The sequence below is a fragment of the Talpa europaea genome (assembly GCF_964194135.1).
Source record: "Talpa europaea genome assembly, chromosome: 14".
In the NCBI taxonomy this organism is placed as follows: Eukaryota; Metazoa; Chordata; class Mammalia; order Eulipotyphla; family Talpidae; genus Talpa; species Talpa europaea.
Window position 1 is genome coordinate 65,095,339 of NC_140082.1, and position 18,866 is coordinate 65,114,204.

The 18,866-nt window shown below is 35.1% G+C and overlaps 1 protein-coding gene across 2 annotated transcripts in view; it reads left to right on the top strand.

The window, feature by feature from the left end:
* ADSS2 (adenylosuccinate synthase 2) overlaps positions 1 to 18,866 on the top strand; it is a gene marked incomplete at both ends in the record, with an annotated part of 44,564 nt that overhangs the window by 25,501 nt on the left and 197 nt on the right. The window contains 8 exons of one of the 2 annotated variants that reach the window (XM_084253428.1): positions 5,304 to 5,370; positions 5,625 to 5,732; positions 6,705 to 6,786; positions 8,653 to 8,779; positions 10,216 to 10,370; positions 12,451 to 12,575; positions 13,800 to 13,897; positions 16,745 to 16,894. In XM_084253428.1, coding sequence (XP_084109554.1) covers positions 5,304 to 5,370; positions 5,625 to 5,732; positions 6,705 to 6,786; positions 8,653 to 8,779; positions 10,216 to 10,370; positions 12,451 to 12,575; positions 13,800 to 13,897; positions 16,745 to 16,894 — 912 coding nt within the window. The remainder of the gene's footprint in view (positions 1 to 5,303; positions 5,371 to 5,624; positions 5,733 to 6,704; positions 6,787 to 8,652; positions 8,780 to 10,215; positions 10,371 to 12,450; positions 12,576 to 13,799; positions 13,898 to 16,744; positions 16,895 to 18,866) is intronic. The other variant, XM_084253427.1, reaches the window with a different exon arrangement.

Genomic DNA, 18,866 nt, shown 5'->3' on the forward strand with positions numbered 1-18,866 from the left:
CGAGGATGTGAAGAAAAAGGAACTCTCCTGCACTGTTGGTGGAGTGCAAACTGGTCCAACCACTATGGAAAGCTGTGTGGAGATTCCTCAACCTGCTAAAGATGGAACTTCCATATGATCCAGCTATTCCACTCCTAAGTATTTACCCAAAGGACACAGAATCATTAATTCCAAAGGGCACCTGCACCCCTATGTTTATAGCAGCACTATTTACAATAGCTAACCTATGGAAACAACCCAAAAGCCCAAAAATAGATGACTGGATCAAGAAGATAATTTATATGTATTTTTTTCTTTTGATCATTTTTATTTATTTATTTTTTGATTTTTTTTTATTTTAGCATTTATCATTTTTTAAATTTTTAATTTTTTTTAAGATTTTTTTTTTTTAAGATTGATTTATTTATTTATGCAAGCACTGGGTACAATTAGAAGCTCAGGAGGGTGAGAGAATCCACCAGAGCCAGAGCAGGCAACAGAACAGGCAGACTGATGAAATACACTGCTGAGGGGAGCAGCGGGCGCTGCAGGAGAGGTCACCCTCGCCCAGTGACCAGGGATCAAACCGGCGCTGCAGAGGCTGCGAGCAGCTTCGCAGCCCAGTGCTCAACTGCTGCGCCACCGGGGAGGCCCTACATTTTTAATTTATATTTTTTAAAAGATGTATTCATTTCATTCAACTTGCCAAATTAATTGCATGTAACATTTTTAATAAAATTGTATGTTATCCTTTTAATTTCTGTAGAGTTCATTCTTTATTCCATTCCTGGTATTAGTAATTTGTATTTCTTCTTCTGTTTAGAGCTTTATCCATTTGGGGGGGGGGTTGTTTTATGAATATGCATTTGGTTTTGTTGATTTTTCTATTTGTTTTACATTTCATGGGTATCAACTCTTTTTTATTCCAGTCTTTCTACTTTCTTTGGGTTTAATTCACACTCTTTTCCTACTCTTTCTTGAAACTCATTAGATCATTGACTTTAGACCTTTCCTTTTTCAAATAAGCATTTAAGCTATACTTAAATGCTGCTAACAGTACTTTAGCTGCATTTCACAAAATGCTGATTTGTATATGCATTTCCATTCAATTGAAAATACTTTGCAATTTTTTGTGATTTCTATTTGACCCTTAAGTTATTGAGAAATACGATGTTTATTTATCCAAATACTGGAAGATTTTCTGATTTCTTGCTCTCTTTCTGTTTTTTGTTTTTTGGGTTTTTTTTGGTAGACAGAGAATATACTCTGATCTCAGTCTTTTTAAATTTAGTGAGAATTGTTTATGGTCTAGTATATGGTATTTTGGGTTAATGTTTTACATGCACTTACACATATGTTCTGTTCTTTATGAGCTGAGTGTTTTTCAAGTGTCAATTCATTCAAATTGTATGATAGTGTTGATCAGGTCATATATATCCTACCTGTTTTTTGTTTCTTTGCTCTGTGTAATACTGGAAAAGAGGAAATGTTAAAACCTCCAACAACAATTATAGATTTGCCTACTTTTCTTTTAAACTCTTGTCAGTTTTACTTTGTGTGCTTTGATGCTTTGTTAGATCCATATTTTTTTAATTATGTTTTGATCAATTAGCATTCATTATTATGAAATGTCCTCTTTACCTGTGTAAATGTTTATTTTGATATTAATACTATCTTAAGAAAACTCTAGTATCTTTTTCCATCTGTTGATAATCTTTACCCAATCTCTAGCTTTATGGCTCATTTTTTATAAACAAAATATAGTTGGACCTTGATTTTTACTCATAGTGATAATAACCCTTATTGGTTTTAGACCATTTAATCTTAGTGTAGTTACATATCAGTATGGTTGAATTTATAGCTACTTTGTTTTCTATTCCATCTGTTTTTTTTTCTTTTCTTTTTGCCTTTTTTTAAGATTTAATATTTTAAATGTAATCTCCTCTATTAACTTGTTATACCTTTTATTTTATGGATTTTGTAAGTGCTATTGGATTTATAATATGCAATTTTAACTAAGATTACACTTAACCTACTTTCCTCATAAAAAATATATTCATTTCCCTTGTCTAGTCCTCTGTGTTGTTTTTGTCATACATTTCACTTCTTTATTCTTATAAACTCTACATTGTAAATATTTTGCTTTAAACGGTCAATTTTCTTTTAAATACATTTAAAATTTGAAATTTAAAAATGAGTAAGTTGTTGGCTGATTTACATTTAGCATGCTTAAGCATGCAACGAAATATATTATCATTATGTCCCTGTCCCATTGAATATAATAACAAAATTTGTGACATAAAAGATCTTGTTGGGTCTTTCCCTTAACATTGAAATCGAGATTTGCTAGAGTGTCCATCCTTTGATTTGACAACTACCTGTTGTTCAATCACCTATGCCAGGTGTGGTGCAGGGTACCGAGGGTTCAGGAATAGAAAATATGAAATTCCTTCAGTGGAATTTATAATACAGTAGGGAAGAATGATAATAAAAAGATACGAATAATAAATATACTTTGGGACGTAGTGGTAATTTCTGAGGAGAAAAAGAGAAAGGAACCAAGTACTGTAAGGCAGTTTGGAAGGGGTTTTGACTGAGGAGCTATCATTTTAAATCAAGTGAAGGGGGAGATTTCACTGCAGAGACAACATTTGAGTAAAAACCTAAATATAGAGATGCAAGATGAGTAAGTTCTGGATTTGCTATGAAACATAGAAGCTATGGGTAAATATACTGTCTTGAACACTTAAAATAAATCTGTTAAGGGCATCAATCTCATGTTACGTTACCACATACCCCAGAAAGAGACTTTTCACAATAAACAAGCAAACAAACAAAATTTGCAGAAGTATAAGAAAGCAAGCAAAATGGACAGCACATGTGTTGAAAGTCATTCTGAATACATAAATACATTATAACATTGGTGGTGTTAATAAAAACTATAATAGTGAAAATAAGTGACATTGTATTAATAAAACATAACAGCCAAAGGTACAAAGTTATCTTTAATGTGAAAAATGAGACCAATATTCAGTGGTGGGATTTTTTTTTTTTTTTTTAATGCCTAGATCTTAGGAAATAGAAGATACTCAAAGCAACTTCAGGTAATGACTTATTTCAAAAACAGTAATAGTGAGGATATTTAAGGCTCCAAACCACAGTTTTATGAAAATAATTACTCAGATTACACTAACCACTTCCTGGGGCCTATCATTAGCTCTATTGACAAGGTACTAAATTTCTGAAAAATATTTATCACTTGCTTTCCATCATCCTTTCATTTGTGTTTTGCCAATATTTTTTGTAACATTTTTGTACATAGTAGGCAAAATGAATATTGAAATGCAAGTGCTTTTTTATTCAGAAGAAATGATCTATGCTAAGATCTCGATCTTGTCAAAACTGATTTGCAAATGCTGAGTTAATGAAATAGCTATTAAAAACTAATCTTGTTCTTTAAGAGGTGTATAAGAAAGGGTATTGGCTGGGCAACAAAAGAGGAACATGATAATAAACAAATCCTTACAACATGTCAGAGCTATTTATTGATCAGGGATTAGAATCTATGTGTTAGAAATACATAAATCTTTTAAAGTATAAAATGATACAACAAAGTACACAAAAGTATACACTAATTTTATGCCTTTAATCTGTTGTGTCTGCTTCCACTCAAAAAATATGTCTGAGATTAAACTTCATTGTTACATGAAACAATATTTTGTTTTTTGATTGCTGTATAGTATCCTGTTATATGATTATACCACAATTTATCTGTTCTACTGCAGGAACAAATTTTGACTTCTCCAAAATTGAGTTATTATAAATAGTGCTTCCCTGAACATTCTTACAGATGTCTTTTGGTGCACATTAATAAGCCAGTATGGTTTAAAGATATTATTTCTACCTAGTTCTTTGTCACTGCAACAAGTAGTATTTACAGAATAATTTTAAATCATTTGATTAAAAATTTAGCATCTCTAATGTAGTTGGTGAGGGTAAGAAATGTCAAAACTCTTAGTAGACAACTAAGGAAACCTGTTGATGATATAAAACTGTAGTTACTGACTTTCCAAACAGAGTAGACAGAGGACTGCTTTGACATTTTTGTAGTGTCTCAAAAGGGGGGATTTAGGAGAATATTTAGAAGACGTAGGGAATAGAGTTAGAGGGTGGTTTCAGGTTAGTTAGGTATCCTCAAATTTTTCTAGCTTCACCATCTATAATTTCAGTATTAACCCAATCCTTCTAAATAGTTCTTTTACAGATGCCACCACTAGTTCCAAGAACCTTATCAGTCAATCTGTTTAACATTAACATTTTTCAACTTATTTGGAAACAATGGGGAAAAGAACTTATGGTTAAATATACTAATATGATTAGATTGTATACTTTAAATGGACTAATTTTACGGTATATAAATTATATTCCCAGAAAACTGTTGAAGAACAAAGGAAAAACCCAACCCGTGATTAAAAGTTCAGAGATCAAAATTTTAATCCTGCCTTTTCCATAAACTATTCAATCAGTAAATATTTGAGAACTTACAATAGGCACAGGAAATCAACTAGTAAGCCAAGTTGACCTGATCTCAATACATAATAAAGTATTGATAGAGAGGAGGAAAGAATGCATACAAGTGTGCAAACAGGTATAAAGGGAGACATATCAAGATAGGAAAAGATAATACCTGTAGCCATGGGCTTTAAAGAATGCCATGTAACCTGAGGGCAAATGGGGTGAAAGGGCAGCCTATATAAGGAGGCCATGTAGGCAAGAGTTTTATCTTTTTTTGAGTGATAGAAAGTTCCACTGAGTTTTAAGGGCAAGGGAGTGGTGACATATGTGTGTCTTAGAAAAATTACATTGAATGCATTTAAAAACAGGAAATAAGAGGTGTCTATGAGGAAAAGAGCAAATCATTAGGAGGCTATGGTTTGGGTGACAATAATGGAAGTTTGGAAGTAATGATAAAGAAGATGTCCAAATGATTCCTACACTTCTGGAATCCAGAACTTGAGGGAAAAAATATCTTAGTTAAACTGACTTGGTTGTCAGGTAGGGTATTCCAAAACTACCTCCATCGACTCACTTTTAAAATAGTATATTTAGTAAATAGCAAAAGACCAGAAATATTTTCATATTAGTATAATAGCATTGTAAACTCCCATCATTGTCACTTAAAATGTATCCATTTAATATATCAATGATAGTAGGTTGACATGATTCATAACTTCAGTAACTTAAATGCAGTATGTTTTATTGTATTATCTTTATTTCGACAACACCTGTGATTTTGTTTTATCTCCCCCCCCCACCCCCCACAGTATTTGATTTTCATCAAGCAGCTGATGGCATCCAGGAGCAACAGAGACAAGAACAAGCAGGAAAAAAGTATGATATGTGTGTGTGTTTGCAGTTGAAGCATATGCAGACCCTTATAATTTAAGGGTCAAAAGATTAAGAAAAATAAATATTAGAATATTCTGTTTAGATTTCAGAGAAAAATCAATAGGTTGGGTTGTGAAAGTAAACTCATAGGAAATAGCACAAACAGAAAATGATCATATTAACTTAATGCTCTTTGATCTGACCATAAGAATTGTATTTTTTTGTCTAACTCAAAACTTGTTCTCGTTTATTTTAAGTTTGGGTACCACAAAAAAGGGCATTGGCCCAGTTTATTCTTCTAAAGCTGCTCGAAGTGGACTCCGGATGTGTGATCTTGTGTCTGATTTTGATGGCTTCTCTGAGAGGTAACTAATTTGTGTTTCAAAATGAAAATAGTGAATGAATTTTTAAAACTCAGAATGCAAATTGGTGAAGTTGGTATTCTAGTTGAATTGCAATGGTTGGCATTTTGTTTTTTTGTTTTTTTTAATATTAATGTTCTTTTTATCACGTTCTAGTTGATACTTGGTTTCAGATTAATTTAATGAAAAATAACATAATAGTACCTTAAGAATACAAAGCCAAAATTATATTTAAGGAACAGAGTTTGGCATGGTTTGCTGAGAAACAGTGTGTTTCCAGGGTAATGTGGCAGTAGTTTGGAGTCACCACATCCTAAAACCTTGAACCTTAGATTATTAGGCCCAGAGACTCCATTATGTTTTCCCACCTAGAAATAATTAGCCTCTTGGGTACTGGTAAACAATTTTATACCTAGCTCACCTTAAATGATAGATACGCCACATTGACTCTGTAGCAAAATCTTCAATACAAATAAAAAGTTGTTTGGTGATTCATTAATGGAGTTGGTTAATTCAGTAACAGGTAGCATGAAAAGTATTACAGGCTGCATCCATTTTCTCTCAGCAGTTAATCTACTGTAATGGCAAGGAACCACCATTGAAATTATTGGGCATAAATTGTTAATGTCTTCTTCTGTCTATTTAAAAGCATCGTGTAGACTGTCCCCTTTTGTTTTCCACTAAATGTAATACAATTAATTCAGATGTAAGTCTTATGGCTACAGATTTCAGCTGTTTCCTTACCCCGTATCACCTTAATTATATTGTTGATATACCTAAACTTGAATAAAAATATTTTCAGTATATCATTTATTTATGGCTGATATCCTACAGTAGATTTTATTCCTCAGAATGTAATTTCAGTTTGGAGATTAATTTGTTATTAGAACAACTTATCTAGAAAACCATTTGAATTGTGTGATATTAGAATATTCTTAAACAGATCTAATGTCTTCATTTATCTGTGTTTCTCAGGTTCAAAGTTCTGGCTAATCAGTATAAATCAATATACCCCACTTTGGAAATAGACATTGAAGGTGAATTACAAAAACTCAAGGTAGGATTTCAGGTGGATTGTTTGTCCTTTTTAAGTCTAAAAGCATAGTGGACTAAAGGTACAAGGTATATTGGAGTTCATTCAGATCAAGTAACTTTAACAAATTTAGTGGAGAGCAGGAGTAAAGCACCTAAAGAAAAAGTTAGCTAAGTAGAGACCAGAATATATGTCTTATGTTGGTCTTATGGACAATGATAGGGAGTTTAGTTTGTATCCTGGAGATAATGAAAAGCTATTGAATAATTCTGAGGAGAAAAAAAGACTAGATTGCATTATATAAAAATCACTCAATGAGGAAGATAGCTTAACAATGGGGTGAGTGAGGAATGATGACTTTTAAAGTTCACCAGCCCATTTAGGAATGATACTTCATAGGATCACTCTCTTTAGCTCTGTACTCTTGAGAGACAAGGTAATTCACCAAATTTAGGCCCACAGTTGGCAACTATTCGGTGTCTGTGTTAGTCAGCAGTGAATTATCTGATTTTCTCCAGCCTCCCATTCCTCCACAGTCTTTCACACTGCTTCTTACATATCTGATTATTACTGCAACAGAGTATGAACATCAAGTCCATGTCTGAATAGGAATTTTCCACCTTTTTATGCCATTTAAGAAGGGCTGCACATCTTAGGTCTATCCATTCACTAAATTCCTAAACAAAATGCCAAGGAACATTCCAAATGGATTTCAGTATATTGATTGTTGCTTAGAATAAATTTTCTTTTAATTTTTGCCATTTTCTTTTCATTCTTTCATGCAACAAATATTTTCAATTATTGCTAGCAACTTGGAAATATTTATGTGTTAAAGTTGTGTGCATGGCTTTTAAGTTCTAGTTTATGAATGTTACTCGTAAATGTAAAATAGATGAATATAATAAACACAGCTGGGTAAGAAGGTTCTTAATAGGTAATACATGTTAAACCAGATGTTTAAGGATAAGGGACATGATGAAAGAGTATTGTCATTTTATTGATTTTTTTAAAAAAGGCTAAAACAGGAGTAAGTGCAAGATTGGAGACTAGACCAAGGAAGGACCATATTTTCATCAATGTGTGTAACATTCTCAAGTATGTTCATGAATAAATCTCAGAATTTCCATATTATTGCAGCTAAGTATTTATATATAGTTGAAACTAGAGGCTTTTTTTGCAGTGATATGATAGGCATGGGGAAGCTCTTATTTATATATATTACATTTTAAATTGAATTCTAAAAGTATCTAGTGGTATTAAAACTTGAAATATGTTTTGAGAAAGTTGTAATGCACATATTAAAAATAGTATTTGATATTGTCTAATTGTAATACTTCTGAGATATTTTACTATAGTAGAATACAATAGCAAAAGGATATTAATAAAATTATTGAATAATTTATTATGCTTTCTTGACAATGTAATTTGTGGGCCTGAGCACATTTTGAGAGTGACCCTGATGCAAGTTGGTAGAGAAAATTCCCTTTTTTTTTTTTTAACATTTTAAAATTCATTTTTGCATAGAAGAACTGGGGTGTAGGCCAGAGGTGGATAGACAGGTCCATAGACAGATTTGGGAGCAGAACAGTCAGATGTACTGAAATACACTGCTAAGGAAAATAGCAGACAAAACAGGAGAGGTCTGCTGCACCATGTGGGTCAACTCCCCAGCCAGGGATTGAACTCAGGCTGGGGATGGAACTCAGGCCATGGTGGTGGGCCGTCAAGGTGGTAGCACTGAGACTTAACCCCTCCAGGGAGTCCCACCAATCACTTTCTACATTGCATTTGTCACTTCTCATTGTCATAAAGCAGGTAATTTTTACTCATACTGGTTATATTGTAAATTTATTAGTATGCATTGAAATTGGGTTTTGCCTTTGTATATAGGGTTACATGGAAAGGATAAAACCAATGGTGAAAGATGGAGTTTATTTCCTATATGAAGCCCTACATGGACCACCAAAGAAAATCTTGGTAGAAGGTGCAAATGCAGCACTACTAGATATTGATTTTGGTAAGTGAAATATGACTTAGGAGCTTCACTGAACCCTAAGGTACTTAAGATATAAATAATTAATATTAGCATTAAGGGTTTTAAAACAAAGCTTTTATATTGTAGAGAATACAATACATGTGTTAAGTTGTATAGTTTGTTAGAAAAATGAAATCACTATTTGAATTCAGTGGCTTTGGTATTCTGTAAATTATGATTTTCATTATTTGACTCAGGGTTCAATTCTTGATCTCATTTCCTTGGAATTATAAGATGATTAGATGAATCCTATGGAAGGACCTTTTATCTTTAAATTCAGCTATTTTTTATAATATCAAAAGATTTTATATGCATGTAATATATGCATAATCTATGATCCGTAGAAGTCTGTTTAACTCCTGGACATGAGATTCTGGATGTATTTAGAGCATTCCCTCCTTTTTCCAAAAGTTAAAGCTTAACATCTTCACACAGCTGTTGGATTAGTTTGTTGAACTGTCCATCTAAACATGAAATAAAGAGAAACAACATAGTGTAAACATGAAAAGAAAGCAGGTTGGTTAATTAGCACAGTAGTTAAATATGAAGAGGAGTTCTGGGGGACAGATATACCACTTAATTTTCTCTTTCGTTTCTGGGATTATTCCCATAATAGAGGTCAAAAGGTAAGAAAATGTTACAGGTTGCTGCTGTACTTTAAATATTCACATCAAAGGAGTATAATGAATTTGTTTTAAACTAAGGGAAGATTATTAAAATATATAGATTACAAAGCTACATAGTGGACTAATACTAAGGTTTTGGCATTAATTATTTAGCAATCTGTTAGGTTAGTACCTGCCATACAGAACTGAGTTGGTAAACTCTGCGAGCACTTAAGAAACTGCAGTATAAGCAAGTTCTGCAGTTATAGCTTTAACCACCTGTTAATATCTGATTGTAGACAAAAGAATCAAGAATAAAACATTTTGAGACTCTGAGAGGTGGTTATGGTTATGTTCAAATTCTGTTCAAATCTGTCCAACACCTAGAATATATTTTGAGCAGAATTTTTTTTTTTTTAAGATTTATTTATTTATTTATTTATACAAGCACTGGATACATTCAGAAGCGCGGGAGGGTGAGAGAATTCACCAGAGCCAGAGCGGGGAACAGAACAGGCAGACCGACAAAACACACTGCTGAGGGGAGCAGTGGGTGAGACAGGAGAGGTCGGCGCGCCATGTGGGACCCTTGCCGGTGGCCGGGGATCGAACCAGCGCTGCAGAGGCTGCGGGCAACTTCACAGCCCAGTGCTCAACCGTGGCGCCATCAGGGGAGGCCCCTGAGCAGAACTTTTATAGTAATTCTGTTTTATTTTACTTTTAAATAAAGTAGTTATTTTCCGTCCTGTTATAATTCTATTTTTAAATAATGTATGACTATTTGTATATTTTTATGTTTGTTTCTGTCTTTAGGAACATATCCTTTTGTAACCTCCTCAAACTGTACTGTTGGAGGTGTTTGCACTGGACTGGGTATGCCTCCTCAAAATGTTGGAGAAGTATATGGAGTTGTGAAAGCTTATACGACGAGAGTTGGTATTGGTGCCTTTCCTACAGAGCAGGATAATGTAAGCCTATTCCCTAGTAAATTAATTCAAAAAGTTTTAAAATCAATATTTATCCTTTATTTCCTTAACAAATACTTGGCTTCTGTGCTTTTATTAATTTGCAAGACATATCAAGCAATATATCTTTTTAAATGTACACACACCTTTATTGTTAGTTGCAGCACTTTGTGATCTAAACTCACCAATTAAAAGACACTGAGTGGCCAGTTAGGTCAGAAACCAAAACTCCACTTTATTTTATCTTCAGGAGACTCATCTGGGGTCCAAAAATAAACATAGGCTGAAAGTAAACGGTTAAAATACATCCTACACTAAAAAAGCACACTAAAAAAGGCAGGGATGGCTATACTTATATCAGATAAAATAGACTTCCAGCTAAGACATTTAGCAAGAGAAGGGATGGATGTTATATAATGATTAAGCACGCAAAACACAACTCATGAATATGTAAGCACCAAAAGAAGTAGTATCAAAATAATAAAAACAACTATTATAACCCTAAAAACAGACAAAGATAGCAGCACAATAGCAGCAGTAGACTCCAACACTGCATTTAAATCAATGGATAGACCAACCAGACAGGAAATCAGCAAGGCAACAAGAGTTATGAGCCCTAAACAGACATTTATAGGGAACTCCTCCTCCCAAAAGCTAAGTATAAATTCTTCACAAATACACATGTACAAAGGAACCTTCTCAAGGATAGACCATATATATACTGGGTCAGCAAGTCGAGTGGCTAAATTCAGGAAGATTGAAATCATAAAATACTGGGTTTTGTTTTTTTTCATGTTAAAAGGGCAGGTTTATGAGAAAAGTAAGAAGGGGGAAAAGACAATTGCATAGACAGGTGAGCAGAGAGCTGTTGCTGCTTTTGAAGGGGAAAGTTTTATTAAAAGAAATGTCTGCATAGACATAGGCAGAGAGTCCTTAGACAAGAACTGCTACAGAAAATATCTGCTACAGGAAATCAACCACAAAAGAGGTCGGAAAACCTCAAATACGTAGAGACTAAACAACATGTAGTGTAGTGAATATTGGGTTAATAGGATATCGAAGGAGAAATTTTAAAATAGCCGATACTGACAAAAATAAAGACATGAGCTACTAAAACCCTTGAGGCCAGCAAAAGCAATACTAAGAAGAAAGTTAATAGCAATATGGGTCTGTCTGCATCAAGATACAGGAGAGACCTCTAATAAATAAACTTACATCTTAAGTAACTAGAAAAAGAACAAAAGTAAACAAATAAGTGGCAGTAGAAGGAAAGAAAGAGCAGAAATAAATGATATCAAAATCAAAAAGGTGGTTCAAAAGATCTATGAAACCAAAAACTGTTTCTTTGAGAAGATAAATAAAATAGACAAACCTTTTGTTAGGTTCATTAAGAAAGATAGAAGACTAATAAGTAGAACCAGAAATGACAAGTTACAACAGATGTTAGAGAAAACAGATTTTCTGTATGTAGTATCATATCTCCAAATAATCTTAGTTTAATTTCTTTTCCAAGCTCTATCGCTATTGTTTGTTGTTATCTAATTGCTGTCATTAAAATTTCTAATACTGAATTAAACAGAAGAGGGCATCTTTGTCTTGTTACTGATTATTAAAAGGAAAGCTTTCAGATTTTCACCACTAAGTATTGACTGTAGGTTTGTGATATATGGACTTTATTATATTGATGTAGGTTTTCAGTTCCCATTAAGAGTTTTTATTATAAATGGGTGCTTATCTTGTTTATTTTAATACTGACAATTTTGATATATCAAATTAACAACTTTATGTTTAACATACAGTATTTAGGTTTGTTTAGTATATTAATCTAAATTTACAAAGTCATCTATATAATAAATAATGACTTTTAAAAACATGGTAAAAAATGAAAGCAAGACTGTATCTATTCCAAATGATATGCCTCTCTCACATAAAATCCTTCATCTCTAAGGAAGTCTTTCATCAACACTGAAAGATGTTGATCTCAAAGAGGTTTTGACTTATAATATGGACTTAAATATCATTCCACTAGATTTATAGCATTGGTATTCTTTCTAGTCATGGAATTTTATTTTCTGTACTCTAGGAAATTGGAGAATTGTTACAAACAAGAGGTGGAGAGTTTGGTGTAACTACTGGAAGGAAAAGGAGGTGTGGCTGGCTCGATCTTGTTTTGCTCAAATACGCTCATATGATTAATGGATTTACTGCGTGAGTATACCGCAGAACATTTCAAGACATATTGGGACATTTCATGACCACATTGATTTCATGCAAATCAGTTTTGAGGTAGTATTTATGATGGAAAAATTTCACTGTTTAGACTCCAAGTTGGAATCGTAATTCAAAGTATAAATGGAGCTAAGGAGAAAAATACACAAGAGACGTGTCCCAGTTTATCTTCCTAGACATCCGACATAGGGAGAAAAAAATTGTAATATTCTTACAGGTACAGGCATATAAGTATACAGGGAAGTAAGGTAGATAGAGAGAAAAAGAATAAGCATGAGTGTATATACAGAGGGAAATCAATGCAACAGTGGTTCAGTGCCTGGGTTTGATGTCTGACTTCTGTATTCAAATCTCAGATATCATGCATCATTCTGTGTGACTTCAGGAAGTTGACTTTTTTGTGACTGTTTTCATCATCTTTAAAACTTAGATAATGTTACTTTCTACTTCAAAGGGGGTGTTTTGAAAATTAGGTGAGAAATGTAGTAAGAGCATATAGTATAATGCCTAGTTCACTGAAAATGATCAGTAAAAGTTAATTGCTACTAATACATATATGTCATTATGTAAACATTATGTATTGAGTAGGCTTAGCTTCTAGAAAATAACAAAAGTTAAAAAAATAACATGGATGAGAATTCCAAAACATAATATTTTATCTAATTTACACAGGTTTTTCAGTCAATATTTTCAAATTTTACTGTATCATTTCTTCACTCTCCTTTGACAATTTCTGACCAGAAAGGTGGAGGTGATGGTAACCAGGGTGAAAAAATGAGGGTTGCTGGCATATATGTAAATGTGGTCATCACTGTGGAATTTTGAGTTCTGTTGTGTTCCAGAGCCTCAAAATGAATTCATCTTTTACTCTAGCAGCTCTCCCACAAATATGTGTTGTTGATTCATCATACGAAAACTGAGGAAGAGTATGTGGGCACATCAGTGAAAAACCTGTTGTTATTATTAGAAAAGTAATTCACTGGTAGATCAGTTTTCATTTTTATATTATGAGGAAAATACATCTTTTTATTTTCTTCTAATGTGTTATGTGTGCCATAATTTAAAATACATTCCTTGAACCAGTTTTCAGAATTGCTTTGGAACTTTTCAGTTTGCGTGATTTTCCTTTTACTCTCCATCAAGTGAGATGCTAAGGTCTTTGAGAGTTTACTGTCTTAATATTGCCTTTTCCTCCAAAATTAGGTTGGCACTTACCAAATTGGATATTTTGGACATGTTTACAGAAATCAAAGTTGGAGTTGCTTACAAGTTAGATGACAAAATCATACCTCATTTCCCAGGTACTCTTTTTTTGTAGACTATGTATAAAGACTATTATAAACTGAACATATTAGAGCACTTTTATAAAGCTGTTCTATATAATTAATGCTGTATAGCCACAGGCTTGATTCCCTTTGTGACTAGTGCAAGCAGATTCACTTATTATTAGCATTTGTTTAATAGCTGCTATGCATTTGGTGCTGAGTGTTAGCCAGTACATGCTGAAAATGAAGATAGGAGAGAAGACAAATGGTACCTCTGAGCCCAGCCACCTTGCTTCTGAATCTCATCTTCCCTGTTTTGAAAGTAACTTCTATGTAGGCATTCCTCCCTCCCTTGAGAAAAGTGTTTTTTTAGGAAATAGTCTTTCTGGTGCCTCAGCTGGTTACCCAGGAGAGTTAACAGGTGTAAAGTGATCTCTTCAATCCAGCAATGCTGGACTCACAATGTACCCTGCCTCTTACCTTCTACTAACACTGCTTGATCTCTGGAATCTTATCCCGCTCATTTGTGTGAGTCTCTTGATTCCTTCTGTCGTTTAGCACAAGCAGATGACATTTCTATTTAGTGTGGTTAAGCTGCCTAGAACAAATTTAGTGGTATGCGTTCAACATGTTTATGTTATGGGTCATGGGGGAGTACTCCCATATCAGTACACTTGCTTATTCCACTTTATAGTCCACTATCTACTGCTCACCTTGAACCGGTACCCCCAGGATCCATTTCCATACATACTCCTTGGTTCCTCCAGGTAAATATTAACCCAGTTGGACAGATCCATCATAATACAGTCCCTCTTCTCCCTGAGCAGTCCCAGTGTTCTGTGGCTAAGTTATGATGTAACTTGACCTATATGTTGTTTGCTGGTTAGGAGGGCATGGATAAAAAGGTAGATCCGGAATGGGGCACATGCTGCCTTGCAAGTTAAAGACCTCTGCTTTATTTTCAAACAAGGGGAAGCCTTAAACTTTAGCAGGAAGTAATAGGACATTATGCAGACCTAAAGAGTTCAGTGAATCTGAGAATTCAGTATTTTCTAGTGTGCAAATCAAGATGAGATGTACCATACAAAATCTCAGGATACCACATTTTCCACAAACAGGACTCTGGCCTTGTCATAGCAGATTAGATTTGCTGGATTGGAGAATTCAGCTTTCTCCAGAGCTCTGCTGTCTATGTGATTAATTCCTGAGCATTGTCATCACCTTTCTGTCTTCTGCCATAGGACTTGAGCTGTTGCCACGGAAGCCCTTTGACTTTCACACTTTGCCTTAAACTGATCACAGTCTTTCATCAATCTATCATTGTCTTTTTCCAGTTCATGAATGGCATTCATCTAGAGCCATCCAGTTCCATTGTTCCATTGTGCTCGTTTCTCAGTACTACAGTTATTTTCAGTGCTTTCCTTTCTACCAGTGCAGCATCCCAATTCACCTTCCATAAAAGTTTTAACAACTGCAATGTGCCAGAGATAGTTCATCTTCTACCTGTCATCAGAGATGGTCCTCACTGCCAGCCTGCTGGCCAGTTTCCAGCTCCAAGTTCTTAATTTTATAACCTCCTTCCTCATACAACTCCTGGTACCACTACCTTATATTGAATTCCCTGGGGAACAAACTTTGATATAGAGAATGACATACAAATATCAATAGTTTGTTGATAAGTGCTCTGAGCAACATATGTGAGGGGGAGATTTGAAGTGAAATGTAATTACATAAAAATCCTCCAATGAATTACATGGGGCGGTCTGGGACTAGAATGGCCGTTGTAGTTGTCCCAAATTAAGGTGTGAGTAGCCAGGTTCTTTATAACTCCACATTAGCAAATCATTGGGCTGTTCTGGAAAGGAAGCTTCCTTCATTGTGTTGAAGGAAGATTCTGCAGAGACTCTGAACTATGAGTTGTCAGCAGGCAATACTCCCACAACTTTGGAAATGAGTGTCTCAATTCTGAAGAGAAAAATCTGGACAGAAAAATCTGGACTGTGTACTATTGCTTTTACTATATTAGCTCTAGTCAAAGAAACCGCTCTTACATATTTTTAGTATATTATCATTTTCTGTTAGGGGACATCTGGAGAAAATGATTATGACAATAAAGAAAATTTCCAACTTGGTTTTTGTACAGAGTCGCAAAAACAGTAGAAGATTTCTCAGATGAAGCAAGGTGCAAGTCTTTTTGTGAGATTGCTGTAGATCTGCAGATCCACAATACTTAATGCTATTGTACAGAAATCTAAAACATTCTAGAAAGTTTTCAGTTTGGCACCAAAAATCATTTGGCTGAAAAACTTGACTTACATTGATGTTGGCACTAATAGTATATGTTGTTATTATAGATATTTCTGTAGTTAGGACAAATACTTAAACTGCTTAGAGTGAATCCTCCTCTATTCCTTCAGAAATATGTTTTTGTTTTTGTTTTAAAATTTATTTATTTATACAAGCACTGGGTACAGTCAGAAGCGCAGGAGGGTGAGAGAATTCACCAGAGCGGGGAACAGAACAGGCAGGCTGATGAAATACACTGCTGAGGGGAGCAGCGGGCGCTGCAGGATTGGTCTGCGTGCATGTGGGACCCTCGCCAGCGGCCGGGGATCGAACCGGCACTGCAGAGGCTGTGGGCAGCTTTGCAGCCCAGCGCTCAACCGCTGCGCCACCAGGGGAGGCCCCAGAAATATGTTTTATCAAAAAATACTATCCCGGATCTTTTGCACTGTTTTTATCATTCTAAATTCTAAAAATTTTTAATTCTACTATTTGGCTTCAAGGATGTCGATAAGAAATTGTGAACCTAAGCTATATATCACAGAGTTGTTTGACAATAGCCAGTATACACCATGAACATATATATTCTTTAACTTTTAGCAAACCAAGAAGTTTTAAATAAAGTTGAAGTTCAGTATAAGACTCTCCCAGGATGGAATACAGATATATCAAATGCCAGGACATTTCAAGAACTACCTGTTAATGCTCAAAATTATGTTCGGTTTATTGAAGATGAGCTAAAAATTCCAGGTGAGCATAAACATTTTATAACTACCTTTACTTATTCTAATTTCAAATTAACTGTCTGACTGTAAAATAAGATCAAAGAAAGATCTTTATTTGTAAAGTGCTCATGATTTATTTAAATGCCAGTGAAGATATGATTTTATTCCTTAAATATATATGCACCTGAAGACAATAAATTACCTCTCACCCTTTTTGACTGTCTTAATTCTGTTCATTTTTTTTACCAAACAGCATTCATTCTTTTTTTCACCATCTTAAAAGGTTGTTCTTTTTTTTTTTTTTTTAAAGATTTATTTATTTATTTGTTTGTTTGTTTGTTTGTTTATTCATACAACCACTGGGTACAGTCAGAAGCGCGGGAGGGTGAGAGAATTCACCAGAGTCAGAGCAGGATGCAGAACAGGCAGAAGGACCGAAGTACACTGCTGAGGGGAGCAGCGGGCAGCAGGAGAGGTCTAGCGTGCCATGTGGGACCCTCCTCCGGTGGCCGGGGAGCAGCCGGGGATCGAACCGGCACTGCAGAGGCTGCGGGCAGCTTCGCAACCCAGCGCTCAACCGCTGCGCCACAGGGGAGGCCCTTTTTCACCATCTTAATAATACATTCTTTTGTATTTTTACTACCACTAAAAATGGTCTGTAGTTTGCTTTTTCAATTAGGTTATACCATCTTTGAGAGGTGGGCAGTTTCTTGATTAGAAAATAATGGGAACAGACAATAGGAAATTCAATTGAAAAGAATAGAAGAATAAAGAATAAAACTTTATTCAAAAACAAATGTAAGTTGACCAGGGAGTTCGGCCAAAGCAAGTTACAGTTGAATTAGTTATATGAAGTTTTTTTTTTTTTTTTTTAAAGATTTATTTATTTATACAAGAACTGGGTTACAGGTCAGAGGCGTGGGAGGGCGAGAGAATTCACCAGAGAGAGCGGGGAGCAGAACAGGCAGGCAGACCGAAGTTACTGCTCTTGAGAGGACAACAGGCGAGGCAGGAGAGGTCTGCCACACCATGAGGGTTTCTCTCTGGCTGGCTGGGAATCGAACCTGCACTACAGAGGCTGCGGACAGCTTCACAGCACAGCGCTCAACCTGCTGCACCACTAGGGAGGCCCCTGAAGTTTGTTTTAACATATTGCTTTTTTTCTTTTATTTCCACGTGTTGGAGGTTTGAGAGACAAAAAGTGAATTGAGTGGGAAATATCCTCCATGAATGTTGCTTTCAATATTGCTAGCTGCCCTTCCAGATTGATGTCAAATTTAATAAGCATGTTTGCTCACTGCTCTCAGCCAACTTTTTTTTTTTTTTTAAGATTTTTTAATTTATTTATACAAGAACTGGGGTACAGGCCAGATTTGCGGGAGGGTGAGAGGATTCACCAGAGACAGTGGGGAACAGAACAGGCAGACTGATGAAATACACTGATGAGGGGAGCAGTGGGCGCGACAGGAGAGGTCCGCCGTGCCATGTGGTACCCTCGCTGGCCGGCCGGGATCAAACCGTGGCTGCAGAGGCTGTGGACTGCTTCACAGCATGGTACTCAACTGCCTACGCCACCAGAGGAGGCCCTCAGCCAACATTTTTTGATGTATAAACAAAAGTAAATTTAACAATGTCAGTGTCACACATTACCCCTGTCTTGCAGATGATTCGAGACTCCCACAGACAGTACAGCAGGCATTTCCTAAGACTGTGATAAATAAAACAGTATTCTCTTCCAGATATTTCTACTTTTTTGAGAGATAAAACTTAAAGTGATACATCAGTATCTTCATTAGCTTTCATTTATCTTTTCTAATCAGAAACTTGATCAACAGTCTTTAGGTTTCTATTGACTTGAACCAATGTTTTACTATCCTAATTACTAGGAACTGAGGAATTTTAACTGTCTTGCACTCAAAACAGTAAACAATAAGGCCAGCTACCCTGTGCTACACTGTCTCGATTGCATGTTCTATTTAGACATTGGCATAATCTGC